The following is an 11,928-nucleotide window of genomic DNA, read 5'->3' on the forward strand; positions in this document are numbered from 1 at the left end:
TAAAATGAAGACCCGATTGGAGAACCTGTGCAAAATTAATAGAAACTGTGTTTTGACTGCAGTGAAAGGATGTGTTATTTTCTACTGTATACATGCAGACAGAGAAATTAAAGAAGTGCATGTTTGGAAGCCTGTTGTACAGCTGTCAGAAAGCGTTAATATATCACCGTGTCCATATTTCTGCTGCTGTTCTTTTGAACAGAAGTAAATCAGTACATATGCAATACATACTGCAGTTGCACTTTCTTACATCAGGAGTCTTTAATGTATCTCTCCCCTTGTTAACTTCGAAAAATTACTTTACAATTCATTCAGAACAGCAGGACTTAGTGTTGTCCTAGTAAGCATGGTTAGTGTGTCCTTAAGTGTTACCCTTTGTTGCTGTGTTAACAGACTTTCTAAAATGGTGCTTTTTAACAAAACTGACTGTTGTATTGTACATGTAATTCGAATTCTTATATATTCAGATGTATATTTATTGAATAATCATTTAATCACAAACCCTAATTAGTGGCAAGTGGCATAGGTTTTTAAAAACAATTTTTGTGAACTTCTTTTAAAATTGTTTATTTGTCATTCTGTGTTTTCCCCTGGAAGAAGACAATGAAGTTGGTATTGCTGCTTACTTTTTGTACACTAACCTTTGCCTGGATATCTCCAGAAGCACTAGAAAAATGCAATGATAACTGCCGTTAATGATAATTATAGTCACAGAAATGTTACATATGTGTTAGAGGTTACAGAGAAAATTCTTTGAGGAAGTAAGGAAGAAAATTAATTGGAGTGCTAAATATATATTCCAGTATCTCTGTGTAATACTAGTGTGAAATGTGCTTTGAATTAAAAGAGAATTTAGTAGAAAATACATAAACAGGGGTTAATAGACTCATCTGTACTTTTAATATATGTTGCAGAAAATATTTGAAATTTTTCTTATTGTTTATAGTATGTTACTGTACCTTGATCTTAATTTAGAAAATCCATCAGCAGTACAGTAAAATTATGAAGAAAGCTGATTATACTAGATCTATGGTTGCGTTACACTATTCCTATTATTGTCTTTGTAGGGGTTTTATTCTGTTATATAATATGCACCAAAGTTTTTGCTTACTTTGTTCATGATTGTTGCAATATGCCGTACCTGCAGACAAAATGTAATTTATCAGCAAACATATTCACGTGTCGAGGGAGTAGATGCATTTCAGAAAAAAAGCTTGCTTCACACATACTTTGCAAATTCAGGAAAATGTTTTATCTTTTTCTGATTGTTCTAGGTAATAAAAAATAAACTTATTTACAGTTGATGTATTCTATGTATTTTACATTTTGACTCATTGCTAAAGAGTTAACTGAGTATTGATTAGAAAAAGATGAAGTGGTGACTATTTATTTTAGTTAAAGCATTACAGGGAAATAGCCATTCTATTTTGAAACTTAACTCTTTCGTAGATATTTCTCAAAAGTATATGATAAATATTTTATATGTAACTTACAGTGTTTTCAATGCAATTGACAGAAAAATAAATGAAGATAAGAAGCTTGTTATCTACAATAGAATTATTTGCATGCAATTTTTTAACAGAGGTCATTGTTCTTTTTCCTTCAGGAAGGAGTTAGAGGAGCTAGAGAATCTTCACAGACAAAACACTGAAGATACAACACAGCAGGCTGAGCTGATAAAGCAGCTAGAGGCTCCCAGTGCTGATACACAAAAAGTACTGCAAGACCAAGAATGCTCACACAGCTAAAACAACATATCAAAAACTATGTTATTCTGCTTTATGATCATAAGGTTCATGTTAATATCCATCCAATGCAGAGACTAATCAAAGCTCTTTGTAGTGTTGCATCTTCTAGATCTCTGGCTTTTCTATCATTGCCAAAATATAGTTGAGTATCCATGCTTATTGGCCCAGTTGTGTGCCAGCATGTCTGGCCCCTTGCATGCGTTGAACTGATCAGCCTTAAAAAATTAGGATTTCATTGCACCTGAAGAAAAATAGGACTGAATTGCCAAGCACAGAAATTTCTTTATCTAATTTGTTAACCGTGTTTTTCTTCTTCCTCTTCTGGAGGCTAGGCGCTTTAAATTACTACATTCTCAAAACTGGTTTTCATAGTTCAGGGGAAGATGTTCTTTTCACTAAAAGTATTTGTGTGAATCACAAAGAATTTTAGTGGTTTAAAATACAAAAACCTGCTCTGTAAAAATTAACTGGAAAAATTATTGCTATAGTATCTTTTGAAATGGTTAACTAGTTCACAAAGTTGGAACAATACATACATTTGCAGAACAGATTTATGTTTTTATTGAATGTCAGGGAAAATGTTCACTCTAATGATCTGTCAAGCATGCATTACTCAGAACTTCTTCTAGGCTTATGAAATTAGATATTTTTTTCAATCTGTAAGAAATATAGAAGATATATTTGCTTTCTCTTTAGAAAGATTAAAAAAGGAAGAAGGCAAGGAAGAATTTGTAGAAACAATTTTCACACACTTTCTACTATCTTGGAACTTCTGAAGTTGTGTATTGCCAGTGCTTTTTCCCAAAAGTTTTTCTTCCCTTTGTCATCTTACTTAAAGTGTGCAGTTTGTAACAAAATTGTGGAGCTAGGCCTCAGTCAAACCAGAATCAGTGCTGGGTTTCTAAAGATGTGTTTGGTTAGTGTCTTATAGCTTGCTGTGCCCAACACATTCTTGTCTACTTGACATGTGATCCTGTATTATGTGATGTGGTTTGCTAAGGTATTTATAAATTTTGTGGAATACCAGCATAAAGAGCTGCTGCATAAAAAGGAGTGGAAAAAAACGCAAACACCCTAGAAAACTCTGGTTTATTTGACTGTAGTGATGACAGATATTAAATAATTTCTGCATTGCAATAGTAGTTCAGTCAAGCTACAGGTAGACTTTCTATCAAAGTTGTTCAGAACATGTACAAGGCAGGGGGAATTTATCTGGGACAAAACACAGTAAATTCTAGAATGAAAAAAAAAGAGAATAGAGGTGTCAGGAGTTGTTAGTTGTTTATTTTCCATTCTCTAGTCAATGCTTCTGAAGGTGTTGAATGGATCCTTTGAGTCACTCAAAACAAACAAACAAAACCACCCAGTATGATGTGTCTTCACTGGTGTCTATAAAAGCATATTCTTCCATACAAGTTCTACAATACAATATGAAAGAAAACAAAACTGGATTTTCATGAGAATGTTTTATAGCATGAAAAAACTCTTTAAAAGGTTACTTTACCTTGCACAGTAGAGATTTTGCCAGTATTTCTTCGATATGGGAAAGAGTTTGAGCTGTCCTGTGAAAAATAGTTGCTTAAGTAATATGTAAAATTAATGGGTATATTGATATAGCCACATCTAATCTGGACTTGGTTGAATATTCATGATTGTTTCAGAAAGCTAGTTCAGTTCTTAGGCAGTCTTAGGCAGGACTTAAAACTTCGGCCTATCTTACCTTATAAAAAGAATAGTGTGGATATCAAAAACAATTTTTGATAGCTGCCAAATACTTCCAGCTTACAAAAGACTCTAAAATTTGCTGGTTTGGAGATGATGAATTCAATGTTTTTTAAGCAAGGAGTAAGGCCTCTTAAACTTCTTAAATCAGCAAAAACCAACTCATATCTGCTAAAAAATTAATACTGTGGAACTGATAAGGTGTCCTTTTATAAAATATTGAACCTGCAAAAATATGGGAAAAGTGAAAAAAGGTGAAAAAAGAAGTAAGTGAAGTTCCTGAAGTCACAGTGCAATAGAGCTGATATTTGTGGCAAGTTGAGTTAAGAGAACTTTGGAAGGGGAAAGGAATTTATTTATGATGACAGTCCTATTCTGTATTTCTGATCAGAACTGTATAAAAAGGCCAGTTGTAATTGCTTCAAAGTAAATTGGACTTTTCAAGTCACATGATATACTGAAATCACTGAAGGCTTTTGGAAAACTCAGCATCTATAGAAATATTAGAAATGTCTATTTTTTTTGCTTGAATGAGAGAGGTACAAACTATTTGCAGACAAATCTGTGTTCTGTTTGTCTTCCCTGCATTAATAATATGCAGTCTGCAACAGCTAGATAAGGACGTGTCAGCTGTTCTACAAATAGAGTCACAAAGGAATATTTTCCTACTTCTTCAAATGGCATTGAGCCTATCAGCGTGTACATCCTATGATATATTGTCCCTTACAGCAAGATCAATGACCCCTCTGTTAGTGGTCAGATAGGCACTGTGTGCTGTAGCTCAGGCAGTATGGTTGGCTCACATATTCAAAGTTCATATTAACAGGGTGCCATTGAGAAAAACAGATCTTTGTGCTGATGTTAGTGTGTAGTATGAAATGGTAGGCTGAAAAAAAGAAAAAAATATTTCTGATAAATCTGAAGCCATAAACTTGCTTTGAATTATGTGTAAATTTATTGAGGACCACAAATTTTCTGTTCTAGCTGTAGTGAGCATCATGTAAATATAAGTAATCTGTTTTATCAAATAGGGTTGACTTCACATATCTTTTTTGTCTAAGTTTTAAATTTTAAAGATGCCGTGTTCTACAATAACTCCTTTACATTAGAGCTTTTATGGAAATAAATTGATGTCTATTTCATATTACAGCTGTAGTTCATATTCTCAAGGATAGAGAATATTTTTCTAAAATGTGTAGCATCTGCTTTAGTGGTCCCAAATACTCTGGAGACATCATTCCTATGCTGGATTTAATGAGACTCAATAGATTTGTCCTCACCAACAATTTCAAGGTGGAGAGATTTCAATCAATACTAGGGATAATAAGACAAGAAGAGCTTCTGAAGTACTTCACCAGCTTATCACAGTTTTCTGAAATTTACAATTTAAGACCTTTGTTTTTGTAATTCAGTACTTTCGCCTGATCTGATGTGGCCTTTAAGATCCATGTTAATTATACTGATTAAAAGTGTTTTGGTGGAAGGCCTTTTTCATGGAATGGAAATACCATTGTCATTCAACAGGAAATGATAATTTATTTCCTGGAATGACAGGAAATGATAATTTATGTCCTCAGCTCTCACATGGAGAATACTATGAATAGTGGTACCGTGCATGTCTGTGGATGAAGAAAAGCATTGTGCAATAGTATAATGAGACTATTTAGATTTAGTAATTAGAAAGCACAGTAAGAATTTCCACTTATGAGGCATCACAGAAATCTGCATCATGTGCATCAGCAAGTAGATAAAAATAGGAACGTGACAGATACATTTTCAGATGTTAATTCTCTACCTGCTACTTTGCCTTTGCTAGTCCTCATGGTGTCTTATAGAAGTAGTTTGCTTTCTCTCATGCCCAAGAAATAGTCATCAGAACATTGAATTACTTACGTAGTAAGGTTGGTTTATTTCCAGTATTTTTGTAACAGCAGCAACTTTAAGCATAGTTAGAAATAAATGTGTTTATGTAAGCAGTATTAAATTCTGAAAATAAGTACTAAGCCTATATAGATGTGTAAATGCTAGTGGTATTCCAGGTTCCTGTTCAAATTAGAATGAAGAGCCCAAGTTCTTTCACACGTGTGAAAGGGGATAAGGCAGGGGAGAAACTACATGCCCCATCAAATGTGCTGAAGCCCACATTAGTAACAAGTGTATTGTCATTTTCATGTCTACCTTGGGAAGGTTTTGAGGAACTCAGATCTTTAACAGATTCCCACACTTAAGTTGAAGCTCAGATACTATTTTCTATTGTTGGAAAGTATGTTAATTAAGGTAGTCTTTGTTTCTTGTATGCTAAACACCAGTACACTTGGTCGCATTCTAGATTTTGGCATCTGATGTGCCTGTAGGTTGAAGTTGAAGAAATCCTGGGTAGACTGAGTCTCTTAGGGTGATATTAAATTGTACATTCACAGGCAATAATTTTCATGCTTGAAAGGCCTTGTACTGGCATTCTTAGACCACAGTAGTTGATGTGTGTAATGATGTAGACAGATATCTGCAGAATATTCAAATGTTTGGGAGAGAAAAATTTAATATAAATAAAGTCAAATAAAATATCATATATATATGCTATATATAGTCTATCTGGACTGTCTCTTCACCTTCACCCTACAGTTTCTTCAGCTGATTTCTGCCCTTGTTCTTTTCAAATTCTCATAAAAAGCATGGGTTGTAACATGGATTTCTGCAGTGGTGCTGTAATAATTTCCATTATAGTTTTACTGTGTCTTAATTTAGACTAACTTCCTAAAATTTCTGTAATTATCGTATGTTCAGTTTTACTGTATGTTTGGATTAATAAACAACTGGATGTTGCACTTAGTGCTGTGGTTTAGTTGACATGATGTCTTTGGTCAAAGGTTGAACTATATGATCTTCTAGTATTTTCCAATCTTATTGATTCTATGATTCTATTTACTTGGGTCTCTGTAATATACTGTTTTTATATTTTATAGTGTGTGAGCATGTTGGTAAAACATTTCATGTAGGAGAATACTTGTTTCATAGACACTGCATATATATGGTTGCTGTTACTTTTTTTTAGATGGATCTACCTTAGTGTTAGTTCCTCACTGGAAAGTTTGAGGAAAGTCTCCCAAATGACCCTACTCTCATACTTAAGTTGATATCATAGGAAAATTCATTACACTATCAACCAAATACCTTTTGGAACTGAAAAATGCACCCCGGCCATTAGCTGACATTTAGCGCATAGGAGGAATCTAAACCTTTAAAATAAATCCTGTACACTTGTTAGTGTTGGTAATTTTTTTCAACTGTTTCACTCTGCAAGTTTTTTTTTCCAGTTGCATTATGATTCTGCTTAACATAGCATCCAATAAATAGCATCATTGATTATTTAGTTTTACTAGTTTGTTTTTTGTTTTTTTTTTTTTTAATTTCTCAGCTTTCCTCGGTCTGATCTGAGATAATTTTGCCATTAAACATATTCAGTATATGTTAGTATTTCCATATCCCACCATTATCATGCTGTGAAGTGTTTTTCATTACAGTTCCATCTTCTGCTTCTGAAAGTCCTGCCTTTGGTTTGGCATTTTTTGCTTACTTGATAATATTATGTTTTCTGTTTCAAGTAACTCTTCAATGATGTACCAAAAAAGAGTTTTCTGATGAAGTCTGGTAAATTAATACAGGAAATCGTTAGGATAGCTGAGAAATACAGAATACTTTATTTTTTGTGCAATTCAGCTAAATTACTTATCCTTTTTGACTGATGAATAATGCTCTTGTGTCACAGACTAAATTTATTACGATGTTCTGATTTCTGATACATTTATTCTTTTCTCATTTGTTTTTAAGTATCTTCACCTGTAACAATCTAAGCTGCCTGTCAGAGACAGGACAATTATAACTTTGAAGTACAGTCAGCCAACAATTTTTGCAGACTACTTGTGTGTTGCTTGCTGGTGCTTTTTTTTCCCTATAAAATGTCGTAAGATGTTGTAAGGAATTATTTAAAATGTATTCCTTTTTATTTTTAAATTATAAGCAAAATTTATTTTTTGTAAGTTTTCTTCATAATTAAAAAGTTTACTGGGTAGATCTCATGTTCTGTTACACTCAAGTGAAGTATAATCATTCACATACATATAGTCAAGATTCCACTATTTTCTTCAGTGAAGTTTGCTACTTCTGAGATAAAAAATATCCAATACTTTTGGTTTTCATTTGGATATTCTATGCAATGTTCTACCTCTCATCCTCTGATCTCTGTTTTACATCCTGTTTTTATACACCTGACTTTATTAATGGTTGACCTGTTTCATCGTGCTGTGCAATTCTGAGTATTTTCAAATGTACTTACTGCAATGTGATTAAATATGGTGCCTCTTCTAAAACTGGGTCAGAAATCAGCATTAAACCCAAAGTAATGTAAATATTAAGGATTTATTTGATCTACAAAACAGAAAACGAAGAGTGAGGAGCCAAATGGAAATTTGGAAGCTGTTTCAGTTACCTATGTTATTTTCTAATAGCTAATTTTAGTTTTTAAATTTTCTGATGTAAATTCTTTTAAAAAAGAATCAAAATATTATCAACTACTATGGAATAGTACGTTGGTTTTGTATAAAAAAGTGCATAAACTGTAGTTTAAAAAGGTGAATAGTGTGTGAATATGTTTTTTACACGTATTTAGCTTGTTTTATACTTGAACATGTTTTTTGTTAGTACTGTTTTCAAAGCAGGAAAGGTTGGAAAAGTTTATGCAAGTCAAAAGACATGCTATTTGTCTTGTCCTGACAAATGCTGACTACTAAAAAACCCCATTAGGCACATTAGGGGATATGGCTGCCAACTAGAAAAAAGCATAATATTTTTGATGTTCTCCATTCATCTTACTAGGATGCTACCTTTCAGATACTATAATTATAACCACTTAAGTACTGCTAGTCATAAAACCAGCAAATTGTCATACCAGTATGATCTAGCTAATGAGCTTATATAGTTATAGCTGGAAGTAACTGTGTCTTGATGTTCCATTCATTTGGAAGGACATTATATGGTTTTGATAAATGAACTGTTTATTTTCTGTGAGATACTTATTTCCATAAGAAATTGGCTAATCTTGAACTTGTACTTCTAGAGATGATGTAAGTAAAAAATATAAATATAAATATAAATATAAATATAAATATAAATATAAATATAAATATAAATATAAATATAAAATCCAGTAGGCACAAAAAATTCAATGCAAATGTTTAATGACTTGGACTCATTTGAAATATCAGTCTATCTGGATTTTGAATTAATTTTGCCTGAGAGACATTATCTCTGATCTGCCTTGGAAAAAGGCAAGAAGTAATTCACTTTGTCCTGTATGGATTTTGAGAGCCCATAGGAGTAGAAAATGATAGGAAGAATGAAAGACTGATTATTGTTTCCAAATTTCTGACAAAATGTTAGATTGTTTCCCAGTCTAGAAGTTTTGATTGTTTTTCAAAGGCTTTAACTCCTAAGTGATGTAAACAAATGAAATGGAGAAAGAATTGTGTCCTTTAAATAAAAGTGAAAACACAGAGAGTAAAATGAAAAGTCATTCTTGCATTCTGCTGTAACAAATATCCCAAATTTTGTTAACCTGCAGTCTTGCTCTGGCTGAAAGGCTGAAGTATGCCTTTTGGGAATGTATCATAATGCTTGTTTTTGACTGGATTTTGATTATAGCCAAATTTCCCATCACCACCTTTACTATCCAGTATAAATTTCAGAAAGGTAATGATTATGGTGTTAGTTGCCCACCTGGGATTTCTGGAGGGGAAAAAAACAGTGATTATCTTCTCTTGACCTGTTAGATAACTAGAATTCTGATAATTTGTGAATTTCTGAGTGTGATGAAGCAGGATTAAGAGGAACTTTCTAACTCTTCCATTTGTCTCTTGACTGCAGCATCAGAATACAATGGATTTGGAAGAGAAGCTTGGTTAAAAAGACACAAAAGTAGTGTGGACACCTGTTAGTTTTCCTATTATAATTTTTTAATCAATCCTTCCTAAGAGAAGAAGTTAGTTTAAGTTCAATTCTATTTCTGCTATGAAAAACTGATTTCTTGAGCATGTTCAGATTAATGCCTTGCTGAAAGTTCAGCCTGTGGGACCTGCTGTCCCACAGCTGTGGGAAATGTCTGCTGACACAGTAATGTATCTTCCTCAGAGACTGAGTAACTAGGGGTGCAGTACATCAGTGTTTTGAAAGTCTCTTTTCTGGGTTTAAACTTTTCTTGCTGCTCAGATTACATTGAGTCAGGCAAAAATGAGGTTTTTAGTGTTGGCTTTCTTACCAAGAATATCTCTCTTTTCTTCCATTAAGGGTATAAGATGCCTTTTAAAAATACTGTATTGTTAATCTAGTCAATCTGGCACTTGTTTTGGTGAGAACAAATTTTTGCTTCATTTTATTTGGCTATTCTGGTAATCTGTGTGATGAAAAATTACAATCTGCTTTACAGAAAATTTATATTTAGATCTTACTATGTATGCATTTAGTTGTTCAGTTAGTATACCATAACTATTATTCATGTCAGTAATAAATATATAAATATATTTACTGAATTGAAGCCGTCATTCTGCATTGACTCCCACTTTCTGTGCTGTGGACACCAAAGACAATGTCAGCAGTGTCAGTGCCACTTGGTTGAAGAACAGTGATTAACAAGCATGTAAAAGTTTCCATTTGTAGCCTTTGACAGGTGTGTGCGTTCTGCCTAATGCAGAATTCACCTGCACTTTTACAGTAGTATCATAATTTCTCATTATGAAGTTTTTAAAAGTAATCAGAATAGAAAATACCAGTAAAACAATGGAAGTACATAGATTGCATATATATGTCACTTAAGATTATTAGACAAAAACACAAACCAGATTTTTTAGACTAAATTAAAGGGTTAGATCCATATGAGAAATACATAATGAAAATATTTCAAAACTACACCCATTATTGCCATGCAAAAATCCATCAAGTTGTATTTTCAGAGTATGACTTACTGTTTTTTAACATTAGCTTTTCAGTGATTTCAGTTTATTAGACTTATATAGTAGAGTCTTCAAAATTCTGATTTTGACTGAAATATAAATGATATAAGAACTTAGCTTGACATGGCATCTCTAATTTATTTTGGCAGTTCTAGATTTAGTCCAATATACTCACAATTGCAATGTGAATATTTGAAGTCTGTGTTTGAGCTTAATTTTCTGTCTTGGTAATAATACAACATTAATAAAAAGGCAGATATCACATTGTAAGTGTGGTGCTATAAATTCCATTTTACTATTTTTGGTCATTTCAGTTGCCGAAACATATCCTAGCAAAATGCTTTTTACATTACAATTATTTGGGTTTCGCTGTTAGAAAACTCATAATTTATATACAATAAAAATTTCTCTTTCTTGTACCCTCTGTGCATCAAAACTTCACAGAATTGTCATCCAGTTTTTAGAAATACTCAAAAAAGTAATGTAAAATCATCACAATGGTATCAAAATACTATTTGTAAAGCAACTAACAAATACTGTAGAAAAAGATATTTGTAGTGGACAAGATGAAATGAAATCATAATGTATTTCATTACTATGTAACACTGAAGCACACTGAGGAAAGCAAAAGGTCTATCAGTATTTGCTTGAAAGCTCAGGCTTTGGAGAAAGTAATATGGAACTGAAATTGACCAATTTACATGACACAACGCACTGAGTAAATAATTAGGATTTAATGATGGAAAGTACCAATAACATTTTTCATATGGTTCTATTCTCCTAACTGCAAACTGTCTGTTATTTTGAAATTGTTATCCTTATAAAAAGGGCAGGTATAAATTGTAACTTGCAAAGTTGTACTTTTTCCATGCTCAGATCTGTGATAGAAAAGTAACAGTATTTTTTAGGGTTTGAAATACACAGGTAAGTGTAATTTTAACTTTACATTTGCAACTCATGGGATTTTCAATATTAATGATGTAATTTTAATTTCTTTTTTTTAATATCAAAGTATGATAGCTTTCAGCTAAACACTTTAAAAAAGATGAGTACAAAAGATGGTTGTTTCTCAGTCAGAGAAGCAGTAATAATTTTTTACTTTCCAAATGTGTTTTCTTATACTAGTGTGTTGTGAAACTGTATTTACAATGTTTTGTATACATCTCCTTTAAACGAGATGCAAAGGAGAAAATAAAGTTATTTTTAAAATATAATTATTTTTCTAAAAGTCTGTAAAGTCTTTGAGCTGCACACATGCTAAGATAACACACATACAAAGAACTGTTTTCTGAGTGGTTCTTGGCCTCAGAAAAGCTGTGTGGTATTATAACTTGTCTAATGAAGTCTGTGAAGTCATTGTTTCCGTTGGGATCACAGAATACTAGCACTTGATCATCATAAAATGCAATTTCAGTTATATCTGGGTTTGTTTTACTGTGACAATTTGGAACTTCACC

The 11,928-nt window shown here is 32.6% G+C and overlaps 1 protein-coding gene across 1 annotated transcript in view; it reads left to right on the forward strand.

Annotated features, from left to right (window-relative positions):
- Nucleotides 1-11,928, forward strand: part of CNTLN (centlein) — a 197,219-nt gene that overhangs the window by 65,541 nt on the left and 119,750 nt on the right. The window contains 2 exon segments of the mRNA XM_063423407.1: nucleotides 1,607-1,732; nucleotides 1,734-1,768. Of these exon segments, the coding sequence (XP_063279477.1) occupies nucleotides 1,607-1,732; nucleotides 1,734-1,768 (161 nt within the window).

This window comes from Prinia subflava, chromosome Z (genome assembly GCF_021018805.1).
Source record: "Prinia subflava isolate CZ2003 ecotype Zambia chromosome Z, Cam_Psub_1.2, whole genome shotgun sequence".
In the NCBI taxonomy this organism is placed as follows: Eukaryota; Metazoa; Chordata; class Aves; order Passeriformes; family Cisticolidae; genus Prinia; species Prinia subflava.